At 37.4% G+C, this 17941-nt stretch overlaps 1 protein-coding gene across 1 annotated transcript in view; it reads right to left on the bottom strand.

Moving 5' to 3' along the window:
* Positions 1 to 1511: 1511 nt before the first annotated feature.
* The window catches only part of LOC105623657 (homeobox protein invected-like), a 73338-nt gene continuing 56908 nt past the window's right edge, over positions 1512 to 17941 (bottom strand). The window contains exons 2-3 of the mRNA XM_012205039.1: positions 9346 to 9351; positions 1512 to 1879 (exon numbers count right to left, since the gene is read on the bottom strand). Coding sequence (XP_012060429.1) covers positions 1512 to 1879; positions 9346 to 9351 — 374 coding nt within the window. The remainder of the gene's footprint in view (positions 1880 to 9345; positions 9352 to 17941) is intronic.

The raw sequence follows: 17941 nt of genomic DNA, 5'->3' as shown, positions 1-17941 counted from the left end.
GTAGGTGTTGACGAAATAAATCATTGCTCATTGGCTTGATAATGGGAATATTTAATTCGAATTTAAATAATCTTACAAGTATCAGTTGTCGCGTTGATCGTTCGTATGCGCTCGCTACGCTTCATATATCATACGTAAATAAATAGCTAAGTTACATTTTAAACAGTCTATCGGGACAACGCCGTCGCTAAATGGTAAATTATGTACACGTCGCTCCGCGCGAAATTACATATACAACACACCTATACATAGTTCGTCTCTATTTACTTCTCTCTCTATTATGTATAATCTTCTATTGCACGTCGCAATCACTCCAGTGTTTCGCGATATATAATATCTTACATTTTTACAATAAATTAACGGAAACTCTTATTCCCCCTACTTTTATTCGTCCAATCCCGATTCTTCCTCGTCACCAGACGATTCTCTAAGATTTCGTATAAACAATCTTACCGAAAAAATTGGAAAAAATGGCACTTGTTAATCTCCTCCATAATAAATTATAACCGCTGCATGCCATCGCACGATACATTAATCTGATTAATCGAGTGTATTTTATTTCTTCAATAAATTCGATCAATTTTGCGAGAAAAGATTATCTAATAATATAAATATTCTCTTATTTAAAAAAATTCACTTCTTTTTCTTCCAACAATACGAAATATTATTAACTAGTTTCTTTTTTTTTCTTATTTTTTTGCACGGCAATATTTTATACAAAGCATCTCAGGAAATTCGTTTGTTTTCTGAGACATCTTGTATCGCCGATTACTTTTCTTCTACAAAAATCTGATCCAATTGTACATACTACTGTCGTAGTATTTATTTCATGTCTTCTTAAAGCGATGGCAAGGAACGGTGATCGTAACTTATTCGCATATCCATTTCAGTAGAATTAACTTCCTGCTCACGATTTAAATGAGAGCAAGCGATATTTACCAAACTGTTGTTCTATCGGAAGCTCTAATTATAAGACAAGAATTCTTCGAGTTGACTCTGTCTAATGAGTTGTATTAATACGTCTAGCGAAATAAATACTCCAGTCTTTTATTTGAAGGAAGAGAAATGACAGACCGTGTGTCGACTTTGGTCCATTCTACAAGTTTTTTTTAATTAGCTTTGTGGCCTGATATATTCTCTTTAAAGTAATACATTATATATTTATTTATTTTTTAAATAATACATAAAGATTTACATCGCGCTTTGGTTGATTTATTTTCAAAAACCTGCAAAATTAACAAAGTATTTTTTAATAAGTAATATTTTAATTTTTTGCAGAAGAAAAATTATTAGTTCCTACATCGAATGTTTTCCGATCATATTGGGAGAATTTTTCACGCTAATCTGATATCTCCAGATTTTATTTATTCTTTAAAATTTCTCTAAAAAATCTTGCACAAAGAATTAAAATCAAATAGAAGGTTCGATGTGGCTCCTTTGAGGTCAGATACGAAATTCAGGGGATCAAAGTTGCAACGTTAGATTTTTCCGAGCGTTTAAGTTTGCAATCGTCATTTCGCTTGAAGTTCCGCGGCCTGTTCCTCTTCCTCTTTAGTAAGCGGTACTGTCGAATGATTATAGAGCCCCTGTGCCATTAGCTGAAGAGCCAGAGGATTTTTCTGGCCGCTGGCTTTCTTGATTTTCGCTCGCTTGTTCTGAAACCAGATCTTGATTTGCGCCTCGTTCAGACCTAAATCCCTCGAGAGTTGCTGCCTCCGTCTTTCCGTCAGGTATCGATTCTCCGCGAATTCCCTTTTCAGTCTCGCTAATTGTTCACCACTGAACGCGGTCCTGGGACGTTTCTCCTCGGGGGTGCCACCGCCGCGTCCGTCTGTCCTCTTCACTCTTCTCGTGCGTGGACCTGAAACACGAGATGGTTCTAGCGTTAACTCGTATCTGTCAATATGTCTATCCAATCACATCTCTGCAACAATGCATACAATGCATGTTGAAATAACATAAAGAAGTTAACTTCTTCAGACGAACTTATTCATTTTACAAAAATGTATGTAAATATAAGTAATCATATTGTTTTCTGTTATATAGATATATCATAAATAAGCAATTATGTATCTTCGTTCAGATTAAATTTTCTCGAAATGTATTCTTTTCTGTCATAAAGTTGTCATTCTTTTTAACGCTAGTTAAAAGTAAGTTTCTCAATCGCTGCTGCTATTGCGTTAAGGAATAGAATCTCACAGATGACTATACAGGTAGACATCAGGTTTTAAACAATGCCTCGCAATACGGCTTTACAAGCAGACATTGATTCAGCAAGTTTACACGCCGATAAATCTGAAAAATTAACGAACCACCGGTCGGCAAGTTTTACGGCAACTTTTATTGTAAGCCTGTCTTAAGTGTTTTTCTCTCCGGTACGCTAGGTCTAAGTCCGGTTATGCGCGTGTGTGTCTTCTATAACAAGCTAGTTACTTGGGAGGAGCCGCGCGAGGTCGGAAAGTTCGTCGATGGAATAAACGTCCGACTGAAAGGATCGTCTTGCCGACGAAGTAAATCCTTCCGTCTCGATCCTACTTGCCTTATCACGCTTGCGGACGCGTTCGCGCGAAATCACCGTGACGTCGGACGGACCAGGCAGCGGTGGCTTTATCGTAAATCAAACGCATTATTATCGCAGCCATGTTGCGCATCTTATGCCGACGCAACGTCACTATTCGCGCGTTTACGTTGCGTCAGCGCAAGCGCTTGAGATTCGATCAACTTTGTGTGAGATTTCGACAAAGAAGTCCCAAGGTAAGTCTCCTCGAGATTGAGATAATTAACAGAGAATGAGGAAAATATTGGATAATGCAACAAGTATATTCAGCTATTTTTATACGAAAGTTGATTTGAATTTTGAAATACAAAGAAATATTCTGAATTCGGTGATATTTGAAATGTTTGTTACAATAGAGAAGCTAACCTTAATTTTGTAAAAATCTCTAGGACATATAAAGTTCTCTGTCATTTATCTATTTTTTAGAAATCCTGTAATTTTGACAAAGACATTTGCTTTGTTTCTCTTATAGCTATCCCTTTTCTTTTTCTCTCACTTTCACGAAAATATATGGAGAATCAATCAAAACACTATATTTATTTCTTTAATCAGATTCTTATTACAGGACCTCTTTATTTCTATCACATATTTTGTCTACGTTGTTGGTTAACCCATTGATGCAATAAATCTTTCGTTTAATTGAGCAAAAGTGAGATTCTTTAGAGCTCGTTTGAACTGACTTGAACTTTCATGCATGTCATAAGAGGCTGTGCGTTGCTTCGCCAAATAAGGGCCACGCGATCCTGGACGCAATTCGATTTTTCCAGCGTGACTACTTCCTCTCGTGTGATTCCCACATGTAATTCCCAACTAATAATTCACAGGATAAACACTGTATACCGCCTGGCGCGGCACGAACGCACCGCGTTTATACGGCACGCACCACCGATTATATAATTACGTATAAATCAAATCATAACGATCAACACTAACGTTATCGGTCGGTTCGATCTGCTGAATATTCCATGGAAATTTCGAGACCGTCTCGCGATGATCGGTTTGCGCCATACACATTGCTCACTTGCTTGCGAAAAATTATATATACATGTCTTCTCGCATGGAAAAAAAAATGCGTAGATCGACGGTTCTTGCGTGATTCTTGTAAATGTTTTTACGCGACTTCGAGTCACACATCGATCATTGCGCAATGTTTATTGAAGTTAATGAAGCTGACTATCTCGAAAGCAAAAAAGCAAAACGTTTTGCATATACTTATAATATAAAGAATATAGATTTTTATAGATATTTTTTCAATATATTGTTTTTTTTATACATATCATATTTAAACCTTTATTATTCCCGTGAGATGTCCAGGATACCCTGACTTTGTAAATTCGCTAAATGTGAATGCTATTTTCAATTTTTTTGTATTTATCTTTATTGAATGTATAAAATATTATCAATATTTATCATGAAAAAGAATAATAATAATTAAATTAATAAAATATATATAATGTTAGAGTATCAAAAACACCGCACGTGAATAATTATGTTAAAAAACTATTACGCGAGTTATATAGAGTTAATGTATTTGTTATTTAATAATTCTTTTTCTCGTAACTTCATAGAAGTTTATATTCAAAAATTCTATTTGGTATTTTTTAATGAATTTTTCGATAGTCATATTTCGATATATCATTAGACCTATTGAATATTGGTTTTTAAAAGGAGGAACAGTCGCTGTTAAAGAATAGCAAACATTAAAAGGAAAATTTCTTGATTGTCAAACAGTTTGTCTATGACCAGGCTTTAACGATCGGTCAAGAGAGATCAGAAATTACAGGCTTGTATGGTATAAGTCTCATTGCAAATGATAATTATCGAATGTTGCTGCGCGGTAGTAAATTACTGTCGACGACGAGGGTCGTCCGGCACGTAAGAATTTCGCAGTGAAAATCGTTTTACAACGCGTAATCATTCAAAGCTGAAGATCATAGTACATGCTTTAAGTAATATTATCGGAAAAGCAGTTTGTTCCGCACGATCGAGCATTGGCGCACGTTGTCGAGACTTAAGTCGTTAGTTTCCCGTCTCCGATTGGCTCTTACAGCTGGCGACGCGATCGATTTCTATCCGTATAGTCATAAAAAAATCTCTCAAGAAATTCATCTTCGTCGAGCTCGATGGCGTCCATAAAATATTTTACAAGACTGTGACTGCTCGCGACGTAATGTTTTTGCGTTTCACCAAACATGCTAATATTTAAAAAGAAAAATTTATCAAGGTATGTGTAACGATAACATGTGCCATACGCCGTATTTGTTGAACAGTCTTTCGCGCGAGTTTACATAAACAATTTAATAAAATGTATAGGAAAAGCATCTTAATTAATAGAAAATTATTTCTAAATTAGGACAGCACACAAAATGCATGCGCACAGCATAACGTAGTTAGGAATGCCAAGGATGATATACGCACGTTTAACGCAGCTAGTTGACATTTTAATACCCCGTAATGTTACGCGAATGAGCTTTATTCATTTTTCTTAAATTAAACTTTTAAATAGATTTTAGAAAACAAATGGAAAATTCTCGACGCATACAGAAACAGAAAAAAAGAGAAAAATACATGAAAAATACGAATTTGTAAAAAACAAACGAATAAAGCTCGCTCATGGGATATCGAGACGTCGGCTGGCTGTGCTAAACGTACGCATACCATCCTTGGCAGTTTTCTCCTCCTCAGGAATGACTGAGGTAACGAACAGCCGGCAGTCTAATTACTTAAGCGAGGCAGTCTTGCAGTCAAGCACAGGAAACACGCGCCGAGAGAAGAGCTTCTCGTGCTCCCCCAGACTCCTCTCTCTCTTCTCATTCTCGCCCTTCCCTACTTACGGTAATCCCTCTCCAAAGACTTGAGGGTAAAACCAATAATGCTAAGACGCCCTTCTCTCGCTAAGCACAACCCCAAAAGTACCGCGGCGGAATATCCAGCGACGTGCGGCCTCGGAGAAATACTAATTTCCTTGTCTCACTCCTAGAGATAGACGTCAGCTCGTAGCTCGGTCTGTCAGTTTAATTGCATTTTTTTTCGCTGCACAATCGTGCACGCGCGCGACACGACATTTACATTGCTAATTAGTTCAGCTGTTACGCAGGAAATGCACTGAGTGATTTAAACAAACATTACTGATTACTCATTTGCATGTGAATAATTTTATTGTAAAATATGAGACAGGATTCGATCTCCGGACGTGGAAAAGAATGAAAAAGTGTATCGTTAAAATTCACGCTACGTATGGCGAACATCAATATAAAGGATAAAGTTATAAGATTACTCGTCCATCAGCGATCGACCGCATTACTAATTTTCTTGTTCTATTCTTGAGATAGATGTCAGCTACTGGCCTCTAGTTTCTCCTTCAGGCGATTCCCGCGTAACGAATAGCAGTCGCTATTCTAGTAATCGCCCTTTCAGTCTACTGTTCGACTTGCTCGTCACGTTGCTTTTAATTACATCCGTATCGGCAGAAAGGCGAAGAAGGCGCAGTAGAGGATAAAAAGGGAGTGTGGTGTCTAGAATTCGTTAAAAATGATCTGTAAATTAGTAGGATTCCACGCGGAGCAAATGGCCGACGATCGTGTTCGGAGAGCGAATTGCGTTGCTTCGCATGCATATTAAATTTAAAGCAATATTTTAAAGTTCCCGTTTATTCGCCACTACTGTTTCAGATTGTAACATCGGAAATGAAAAAATATACGGTAAAAATTCTTGCAAAATATATAATATATATTACTAGGAAAATATATATTTCAATATTACCGACTTTTAAAATCTAAAATCTCCTTTTATTTTATTAATTCAAAAATAATCGTATATTTAAAAATAAACTATGAGTAATCAAAAACGAAATAAGCTATATTTACAACTGTGATAAACTGTCAAATTAATAACATATGTATAAAAATAAATGTAATTTAATTTCTCCTTGAAACAAGAAAATAGGTAGGTATATTTTGTAAACGCGACGTGACAAAATATCGTGAAATTAACAGCAGACATTTTAGATAAATTTAAATGTAATCGTCCTGTCTTTCAATCAATTCGTAGAGACAGATTTTATTATACTCAAAGCGAGAAATCTAAATGTAGAAAGCTGAACTGTAATTTCATCGGACAGAATTAGAAAGTACGAAAAACAATACGAGATGAGGAATATTTCAGAATTCAGAGTTGTAAACTAATAATAATCATAAACTTTTTAACAGCGTAACTTTCGCTCGAGTCTCGCGCCTTTCTTCCTTTACCCGCGGATCTTTACGTCTCAAACGTCACTCGTGACGCGATAATTACAGTGTTTACGAACGAAGTTCTCCGTATAGAGCGTGTCGACGACACAATGAGAGTCGGCAATCATCCTGGATGATGCACCCGGACGGGCAAACGAGTCTCTCGGTGTCGGTTAGTTGCGCTTCGGTCTCGCTTTCAGATAGGCCATGAGCGATTATAAGTGGCCGTAGGCGAGGTAAGTCGTACACTCACGAATTGCATCGTCCTCGATATGTAAAGCGATCTACCTCGCTTACTAAAGTGCCACTCGGCTCTCCCATTGCCTACGTACCTATCTCTTTTATTGTTAGTTGCGCGGAACATTGATACGGAACGTCGCCGGAAGGGAAACAGCGAGCACAAAGTTGAGAGCGTGTTAAGCTTGTCTTTGCGCAATTTATCAGGACGATCTGCGCGAAATGATGCGAGTGACAGAGGCTGCGCTTGATGTAAAAAGTTGTCGGGATAAAAACCTGCGTGTTGGTTTCGGTCGTTTAAGTATTCATGACTAAAGGCGGTCCTCTCCTTCTCCTTCCTCTTCCTTCTTCCGTCAACTGATTCTGTCACCCGGCGATTGTGATGGTAGACTAGCATTGACAACTTAATGATAAGTTTTTATCGTGCAAAAGATGCAATAAATTACATTTTAATGAAGCGCGCTTAATCGAGATTTATTACCAATGTTTTTTTTTTGCAATCCCGCAATTGCGAATGTAATTTCGATAATACTTATCTTACTTCGTTATCATTGTAGACAGGACATTAAAAACAATTTACTGTCGTTTTGAAAACAAGTAATGTCGCAAATAAAGCGCTTTAATTAAGTGAAGAAAAATCTATCTTGTTCACCTTCGCTACAAACATTACCAGATTGTTCGGTAACCAAAAGCATTGCGTTAAATCAACGTTACTGAAATTTATCACCGATAATTATGATATCCTCGTTAAAAGGCAGTGAATTGATATGTTAATAGAATGATACGAAGGAAGAGGACGCCGTCGTTAAGTCGTTAAGGCCATTGCCTCGACGATTGCAGTTGACAAAGACGCACTTCACTCAATTTTCACCAATTAGACCGGCAAGCTCGATGACGATCCTAACTATTGAAATAAAAGTGCAATGCTCTCCACTGTAACTATATTAACTCCAGATCAATAATTTTGCAAGAAAAATTTTGAATTGTGTTTTCTTTGTTTCGATAATCTACAGTTTATCTTCTACTATTACGACATTCTTAAACATCATACTTCTAAATATCCTTTAATCTGATACAACACGATAATTTATAACAGCAAACGGCTTCAAGAGAATGTAATAAATGTGAAGTATATTGGATAATGACAGGAGAAGAATCAAAGTGAATATAAAGATTGGCCGATCAAGCGAGTCGCGTTCTCGTCGCGAATCGGAATGGATCGATCAAGTGATCGCAGTTGCGGACAGTTGCGAGAGCCGATCGACTTGTCCTTTCCGTGAATCTGATCGTTTCGTCCTTGTGCGGGTATGTACATCGGGATATGTAGGAACGAGCAGCTTGAGTTATGACTACGACCATTACTTGGGACAAACGAGGCTAAGCGTGTCGACACGGAGTCGAGCGGGCAGGTCTCCTCGATTCTCCCGAGTCATTCTCGACTCTTGAGAATTACAAATGCCCCTCTCTCTCTCTCTCTCTCTTTCTCTCTCTTTCTGTCTTGAGTCGCGAGCCTTCAGCGTGCTCGCAACTCCCGATTGACAGTTTTAAGGCCCAACGCTGAGCTCTGCATCAGTACTCGTTATCCAGGACGCAGATTCCGCATAGACGGTTTATGTATTTCCTACGTTCGCCGAGCAAATATATGATATCGCGAGCGGCATAACGATACCCTGTAACCCACATTTTCGAATTATTTATGTCGCAAGGTTTTTGCGATCCACAGCTGTCTTCGCCTCATGCGTCAATGCCGATGGTATTTCAGAAGTATAGACGACCGGGGTATAAAATGAAACGCGACGAAAAAGGTTGTTTATGACAGTACAATTCTAAGGAGGACTAATTTTCTCTTTTTAAACTGAAAAAGTTTTATACCAAATAAATTCCACGCACGTACAAAGAAAATAGATCGAGAGAGAAGCAAATCTTGAAAGTCAGCTAATACGGAGAAGTAAATGTTCTTAAAAAATATAAAAAAAATTAACGGATCTCATCAAGTTATCGTATTCATCATCATGTATTGCGAAAGTAAGCTGTAAATTAATCTGTATTAATTTATTTACGTAATTACAGTGCGAATCACAAAGAGGTGAAAGTCGTCTTACATTTCGATGGATCAATCTGATTGCAAACCACTGGATATCCATACGCGTCATTGAGATATCGATTTAACGCAGACATGCCCAGTGATCGAGCACGGGACAAGCTTACACAATAAGCGTATTAATGGCTTCGTTCAGAAAAGCTCACGTTCCCCGATGCCATTTCGTCATTAGTCTCGTCTAGCCCAAGTACGGCTCGTAACCGCCGTGGGTAGTTACTTACTTCGTCCTGAGAACAAAAAAGAAAAAACATACCGATTAAAACTCCTGTCTTTCCGAACAACTTCATCAAATGCACATTTTACATTTATCCATTTCAGTCTTTGTGCACATAATGTCGCTTGTTAATATATAGACATCTTATATATAGACATTGTTAATAATGCAAATATAGTCAAACGTCAGTATTATTACAGTATAATTAAACAAACTCTAAGATTTAAAACAATTGCAGAATATACATCCATCTATATACTACAGTATTCAGTTTTCATCTTGTTGAACCATGACACGATTTTTCAGGCAAACAATACTTATAATCAATGTTAGAAATTTTTTATTTGTTTGAGATATTAGATATAAATATCGTTTACTAAACATGTGGTTTCATCACATCGAAGTTAATTGGATTTCTTATGAGATCTTCGTTAAAGCATTCTCGAGTGAACCCACAGAACTATATGAAAAGTAATCATTGGATTCGCGACTATATCCATAACCATAAATAATGATCACTGATTGGTCACTCGTCGATCGTTACTCGAGTGTACGTGACTGCGTTTACGTTTCCACGGGTCATTAACTTGTTTCCATTAAGGCGCGGTCTTGTCTGCCTCTTTTCGCCATTTCTTTCCGTCTCTTTCCCTCGTTTCTTTAACGTCAATTAACAATCATCCGATTTTAGATCCGCGGCATGTGTATCTTTACATTACGGCGATTAAGTGCCATTCCGAAAGCGACCGGTATTTCTTAAGTGATTCTTCAGTATAAAACGCTAGTACGTCATATCTTCAAGCTTTTATACGTGTAGAAATATTTTCTGGCGCAATAATTGTGCTGTTACGTAACGCTCCGTCACGTACTTTTTCATGATGGATTTAATGTCACGAGCTAAACAGTCATTTAAAAGTCAGACAGTTATTTAAAAGTCTGATTTTAAGTGTATATTTTAAAAGGTTCATTCAAGATTTAAAAAAAATTGAAATTTTATACAATATTCTACCTAATCATTCTTTTTATTTGACGGATTTAACACAAAACAATTATTTAGAAATTCAATTATACGTTCAAAAGATCTAAATATACATTTTAAAAAGATTTGTTTTAGATTTAAAAAAAAATTGAGGTTTTATATAAGATTAAAAAAAAATTAAATCTAGAGTTTGAGAAGGATCTATCTTTCAGAGTTAATTCTCTCTCGAAGGAGTACAACTTACGATAATAAGCAATCAAAAATTATGAGACATATGCGAGTAATGCGTAGCTCGAAGAGACGATTAATAGCTTCATTGCATCCTACGCTGTCGATGCAGAAGTACCGGTTTTACCAACAAGACCGCCCCTTTCTTATTCCTCTTGATCCTTTCATTTGCTTTCGATCTTTCTCTTCCTTCCTGACATCGTCACTTATTCTTTTCGCAAAGCAATTAGGTATGTAATAAGCAACAATAAATTTTATGCATCCTCCACATATCATCAATTGCAGCTAATCATTACCTTTCATAAATCTATAATTAGTTGCATCAATATTTTTACGAATTGCGTCAAAACGTATACTTTGCTGTTACATTCGTGCGATTATACAATTTCTCGAGCCGTATTGGTTAGCATCGTACAAAAAGGATATATGTCTCTTTACTTTGGATCGCGGATGAAAAGGTTTAGAAAGCGGCGATCTGTCCTGGATCCCAATCGCCAACGTGGCGCAAAGCAGGAACTATAATCTCCCAACGTCTTTCGCCATTTAGTTTTCGTGTAGCCTCGATGTTATCTCGTGGAGGAAAGTCACTTTGCAAGGATCATTGCGCTCCAACGCGCAGTCACGATCGCCGTATTGCTACACATCGTCATGTCTTATATGTTGTAGGCGTGACCGGCACTGTTGAGATCTTTATCGCTTCGTCATTATTATTACGTTACATATCGGGATTACATCGGTCCCCTTCCCCGATTAGGAGAATGGTATACATCCAGTTAACGCGAGACATACGACTCCGTAAGTTGGTTGCTGGCGAAACAAAACCATCACGACGACGCGCGCGACGTACATTGTTCTCCACATCATGGAAGGACTTGATATGCGCTCGCGCAGTTATTAATTATTATGTTGAGCGTACTGAGTTATCGTGCAAATCGTCGATCATCACGGCGATCGTATCGTTCTGCATCTATCTTGTCTTTCGACGAAAATATGCAGAGGAATTCGAGACTCCAGTAGCTGATTCGCGTCAACAAGCAGCCATATATAATAGGCACTTTTGATTCATTGCAAAATATGTCGAGATTTGATGAAGAGGATGTGCCTCGATAAAGTTACCACAAAGCAAAAATATATCTTAATAAAATTTCTCTTTTATGTACATATATAAACAATCAATATTTTTCTTACGCTCATAATATTATAACACGTTTATGACAAAGACGAATTTAATCGGCAAATCAAAATCCTTGAAAAATACGCAGCAAATATGAATAGAGTAAGAGAGAAAAGAGAGAAGATTATGTAAAATTTATTAAACATGACAAGTAAGTAAATTTATATTGATGTGCATGATTTAATTTTGAGGCCATATGATTATTGATTTATAAGGCTATCATCTTATAAGAAAATTATTAACGTTTTCATTCGAGTTATAAACGAGATATCGTAAATTTATGCTGAATAATACCGGTCTATTCCTAGATATTCTGGACGGTGATGTAATGACGATTAATTGAATTAAAAGCAAGACGTACATATTCGAGCTCGTTCGCGGATGATTCGCGACTGGCGCAACGCATGAGTGAGTTACGATGTCGATGCACATCGATGCCGCTTAAATATCATTAATCAGTGAATTCACAGCGTCGATCGAGAGGAGTCTATTTCGAGCGAACTAACCATCATCAATGGCAATTACGGCATCTCATAAAACGACGATATGATTCTACACAGCATATTTTAAAAGACATCCTGGGAACATCCTCTGGACGTCTTTAAGACGTCCCTTGAAAATCTGTGCTACATGGAATTATCCCGTTTCGGATCTTTCCCCACGTCTTTTCCCACGTTTTCACGCATCGGCATTTCACGCGAAACTGTTCGCACGTGTTGCATATCACATCGGTACAGACTATAATCGCGCGTTATAGTTATATTCCGGTTATAGAATCGCGCATATACCACGATTTAACGACCAGTTGGCTCTTATCGCGCGCCGCACCGTCTCCATAGATATACATCTCGTAATCAGATACTACTAACGCTCGCGATCGCTCGCGATCACGTAAGCCCCACGGGTCCCATTATATCCCGGCGAGAAGCACGACGTTGCGATCGCGATCTCATAATGCGAGCTACTTTTGGCACTTTAAACTTCGATTACCTCACGACAGTCTATATCATCTCTTCTGACCGTATTGACATCCATAGGACTTGTTCTGAGAGACAAGTGCTAATAATTAAAAAAAGAAAAAAGTATCATCTCTTGGAGAGATACTTTGTTATCACGCTCATTTAAAGTTCTCTGGAGCTGACAGTAGGTCTATTAGACTCATTCAATCAATAATTCTTTTTGTAAAAAATGTCACAATTTAATTTTTTCTTTATATTACATTTGCAAATTTGGGTTCTTATTAAGATACGTTTAATATTCATTCTTTTTGATTTCTTAAAATTATTTAGTGTCTTTCAATCCTCGACTACAGCAATAGATCGTTTAGAAGCGAAAAAAAATTTTCAATAATTGTATAATCTGTACCATTGATATTATGAGGTCTCAAATTGTAGGTAAAAAAAGACATTGAATATAAATAATAGAGAGCATACAGCTAACACTACATGTTTTAAATGGAAATCATATATTTAAAATTATAATAACGTAGACGTTTCGTTTCCAAAATTTCATGATCATCATCAGTACATAACAACATCAAGATATAAAAAAAAAATACATATAATTAACAATAAAAACTCGTCAAAAAAGATGAAAAAACAATTTTACAATCGCCATGGTACGAATTAACAGAGTAAGTTGAAATCCAGAAATTGAAGTTGAACAATATTCAATCGTATTATGTATTATTTTCTATTAAGTTTAGAATTCTTTGTTGCAAGAAGTAAAGTGCGAATTCGTGTGAAAAATACGGAATTTCCAGATTCTATTTAAATTAAGCAAGAAAATACATTTTTCAAAAATATTACTTTATCATTCGTGAGATTCAGTTAAGTTTTTTAACATCTTGATATTGTTATGTATTGATGATCAAATCTTGAAACGAAACGTCTACGTTATTATATTATAATTTTAAATATATGACTTCCGTTAAAAGTGTTGTGATTGTATGCTGCCTATTATTTATATTTTGTATTTTTAAGCCACTTTCAAACAGTTTAAAGACATTGAATCTTTCTCTATCAGTTGTCGTAAAGTAGAGGTTCACTTGCACATTCTGTACTTCAACAAAATTTATAAATGTAGTTTTCATAGAGAATTAATTAAATGGATCTTACAGACCCAGTCATTAACTGTATTATGATACATAGTGTATAGATTTTGGCGTCAGCTTGGAAGGGTTAAAAGTTCATTCCTTCGCGCTAAATGTATACGAACGTGATACTTATCGGAGTTACTATTTCGTCGTACGTGATTTGTTATCTTGTTGTTCGTGCGAAGATAAGATGTTAAAGGGACGGTGAAGTAGAGACGTAATCCGTTTCGCGCGCGGTTTCCTTCTGACGCGCGAAAGGTCGCGCGCGTTAACACGCGACGCGCAGTTCCGTGCGCGTTTTCGCGTATACGCTCCACCGTGTTATTTATCCGCGCGTTGCACGTTTGTTCCACCTTATTTTCAAATGCACGACATTATCTCGCCTCGTTGAGCGCGACGGGATAAGCGCACGTGAAGAACACCGTGATTATCTGCGCTACCATGAATTAGGTATATTCCTCTTGGCGATTTTGTTGAATGCACGTTTGGTATTTAACTCACGAGATTCGTTCTAAAATAGATAATATTAACATCGCTGACTGATTTATGGAAAATGATTAAATCTAAAGACGGCTTCCCTCCTTATATTTTCACGCCGCGTTCTCTACTATCGCAATATACCTCTTTATTTCTCACGATTATCGAAAGCTTGCTTGAGTATCTACCAAAGAGAAATTCTCTTTTATTCTTATAGTTTGCAATCATTTAATTGTTTTGAATTATTATTACAAATGGTAAATGTTATAATTGCCATTTCTCTGGATCTAAATTTAAATCATGTCAATTATTACTTCTATTTGAAGTAAATATCATATTACCTTCGAGCTTCTATTCGAGATTGCTCGTAGATCTCTTCTCAACAGATACTTTAATAGACATTTTAATCGCTCCTCTCTATCCAGATTGCTTCCTAGTTCGTGAATTTAGTAGTTGGATTAAATCTCACAGACGCGTGTTTCACTTTCCCTCGGTCGCGAGTTATGTTTATCTGATTCCCGGTCGAGTCAATACAATGAGAATGCGGCGCAATTAGTATCTCATTAGACAGCGCGACTGTTCTAATTCCTTAGTTTCGCATTAGAAACGTCACTCCGCCGTGGAACGTAACGTGACGTTCCCTCATGCTACTCTTCGGCTTCTCTCGCTGGTGTTCACCCTTTCGCTCTATTACGTTCCCTCGGCTTCTCCAAGCATGTGGCGAGGAACTTGGTACGCACTAAAGTAAACTACCACCACTCTGCCTCTCTTACGTGGTGATTGACGCGAGCCGGCTCGGTGTCGGCTCGGAACGGTTATCCGTTTACCGTTTCAAAACGCTATCGAAAGTGTATTCTGTGATCCTTTAATATACAATCCTTGACTTCCTTTAATAAAAGAGAAGAAACTTCCTGTCAAAATTTAATATTATTGTGATTATTATAATTATATTTTTTATTGATAGATAAGACAGAAAGGAAAAAAGGAAAAAACTTGGTACAGCGGATTTAGTGATAATGTAATTAATTTAGTGATAATGTAATTGATAGGGGAAAAAAAAGAGTTGAAGGTATGCGGAAGGATGAATGAAGTTAGAAATTGTAAACCACAAGTCTCTTTCTTGGTTGTATATATACTGAATTGAATAAATACATTCTATTCTATTCTATATTTTTAATTGGCTTTTTTATGATAGAAATAGGAATTTTAGATTAATTATAAATTTGCTAATATTAAACAGCTTTCGAATTTCCATTGCACACGTTATGAAAAAAAAAAAAAAAATACTCTCCCCTTTAATACATAATTTAACGGTTCTTTGATGTGAAATAGTGAAACTCATAACGTTTATCACGAGGGAAGTCATAAGAGAAGAGGCATGGTTCTTTATCACTGTCTTCTCTCTATTCCGACTCTGTTCTTCACGAGCCACGTGCCCAGGAAGTTGCCGTTCGCTGATGTAAACTATTGCATTTGCTAACGTGGCTTGAACGAAACGAGGTCGCAAATGCGCTCGACAATGTATTATAAAAGCGGTGAGTTGATATAAGATATGACTGGGTAGACGCTCGAAAAGGAACATGATGGAATATCAGATCGCTTAGAAGCGACGGATGGGGAGAAGTGTGCGGGACAGTAGAAAAGAATCCGAGAAATCGGAACGGAGGCAGGACCAGCTTTGGATACGCAGATGAGTGGAAACAAACAACGGAACTTTCGTTACGCGGCTGGTTAAATATAGGATACGCACTTGAATAATAAATGATGGCCGCGCATTAGCGCGCAGTTAAACGAGCGTGTAAGTAGAGGCGCGCGATGAAGGATCGAGCGCGAGCGAAATGCGTTTCCATTATTTCTGTGAAGGCTAAACTGTTTTAAACAACATCGCAAGAACCGCGAATGCGATGGCACGTGGTAGAGAATAATTATGGAAGAAAGGCGATTTCTAGTAATTAGCATATATATGAAACTCGATGCTGCATATATAAGATATACGCGTATTTACATATTTATATACTTATTTATAACTGTTGACAGGACTTTGCAATGGTTGTTCTTTTCACCGAATAATCATCAACGATATAAATTTTAAAAAGCATTCCAACGCGCACGAAATTTTAACGTATTATTCCATTGACTATGTATATTTCATAATAAACGTTTGTCCGCCAATATAACATTACTGCGAATTACTGTGCATTAAATGCGAATGTAATACGTCTGTTTATACACGACTTTTCAGTTCGGCATTTGGTAACATTATCAACGAATACTACAATAAGATAATAATGAACTCATGTTCCAAAAAAAAAAAGAAACAAAGCAGTAGAGATATTCGATAAATTCAATGCAATAAATTCCGATCGAGAGACAAATATATATATAAATACGATGAATGTTGTTCATGAATGTGTTTTCGGGTGACATTCGAGTCCGAATAATAAATAAAATATTGACGATTTTAGCGAGCGCAGGGAATTATGCAAAAGTATAAACTACTCACACGCACACATGACAATCTATATCTGCTCGCGTAAACTCGACGATCCGCGCCGACATGACAATACGCTTCATACATGCTCGCCTTATACGTGCATCGAGCGATGACACGCGCGTGTGGGCGTGCAGATCGAATGGTAATTTACGTACCTGTACACGCGACGCACGCACTACGACACGCGCAATTCGCGTACACCGAGGGCGAGCGTAGCGTGAAGAAAACGGAAAGGGAAACGAGCGTGTGTATGCGTGTGCGCGCGGAAGAGCGAATGGAAGGTACGTGAAGGAGAATCGGGACGTGAGGGACGTAAGAGAAGGGGTTACGAAGAGGAGGAGGAGGACAGGGACAGGAACGAAGGGACAAGGAAAGGACTGACGAAACGACGGGAGCGGGAGAGAAGGAGATAACCGCGGGGTCGGACCGGGTGGTTGAAATTAATGTTGCCCGCTTAATTGGAGCCACCGAAGAGTGTGCGTGTGGCCTAAGCGGTTCTCAACTCGCTACATTGCGACGACATTCTTACGTCAGTCTCGGACATGTTCCGACGATGACCAGCGCGACTTTCGACATTTAATCGTACAAGCGTCTTCGAAATTAACTCCGCGTAATTATTCTTCAGTGGCACCTGAATTATCGTGAATTAAATTAGTATGCTGAAATAATAAATAGCGCATGATTTTTATGTAAAATTTATTTTAATGAAAATTCACGCTCTGAACATTGATTTTATTTATAAACGTCAATGTCTTTTTTATCTTTTATGTATAAACTATAAATCTATAACGTCTTGTTTTTCTCTTATATACAATTTCTGATTTACAGTACACTCATTTTGTAAACGATTTTTGTAAAGATCATTTTGTAAAGATGTTTATAAGATAAATGATTTATCGTGATGATAACTTCATTAAAACACCGGGTAATACCGGGTAACCGTCAAGTCGCTGTGTACAGATTTGGATTTTGAATGCGTTTTCTGCTCGTGAGAGCGATTTATGAAGTAGTTGCGGTCGAAAATTTGAGTACCAACGCTGGCGAGAAAGTAGCGAGAAGATGTTTCGCGAGCAGGTTCGCAGCAGGTGCCTGCGCCGGGTGTTTCGTGCAAACATTGTGAGCGTTTTGACTCTCCGTCTGATGATTTCTGGCCTCTTCT

Source organism: Atta cephalotes (assembly GCF_000143395.1).
Source record: "Atta cephalotes unplaced genomic scaffold scaffold00062, whole genome shotgun sequence".
Classification (NCBI taxonomy): domain Eukaryota; kingdom Metazoa; phylum Arthropoda; class Insecta; order Hymenoptera; family Formicidae; genus Atta; species Atta cephalotes.
This window is presented reverse-complemented; position numbering and strand designations above follow the sequence as displayed.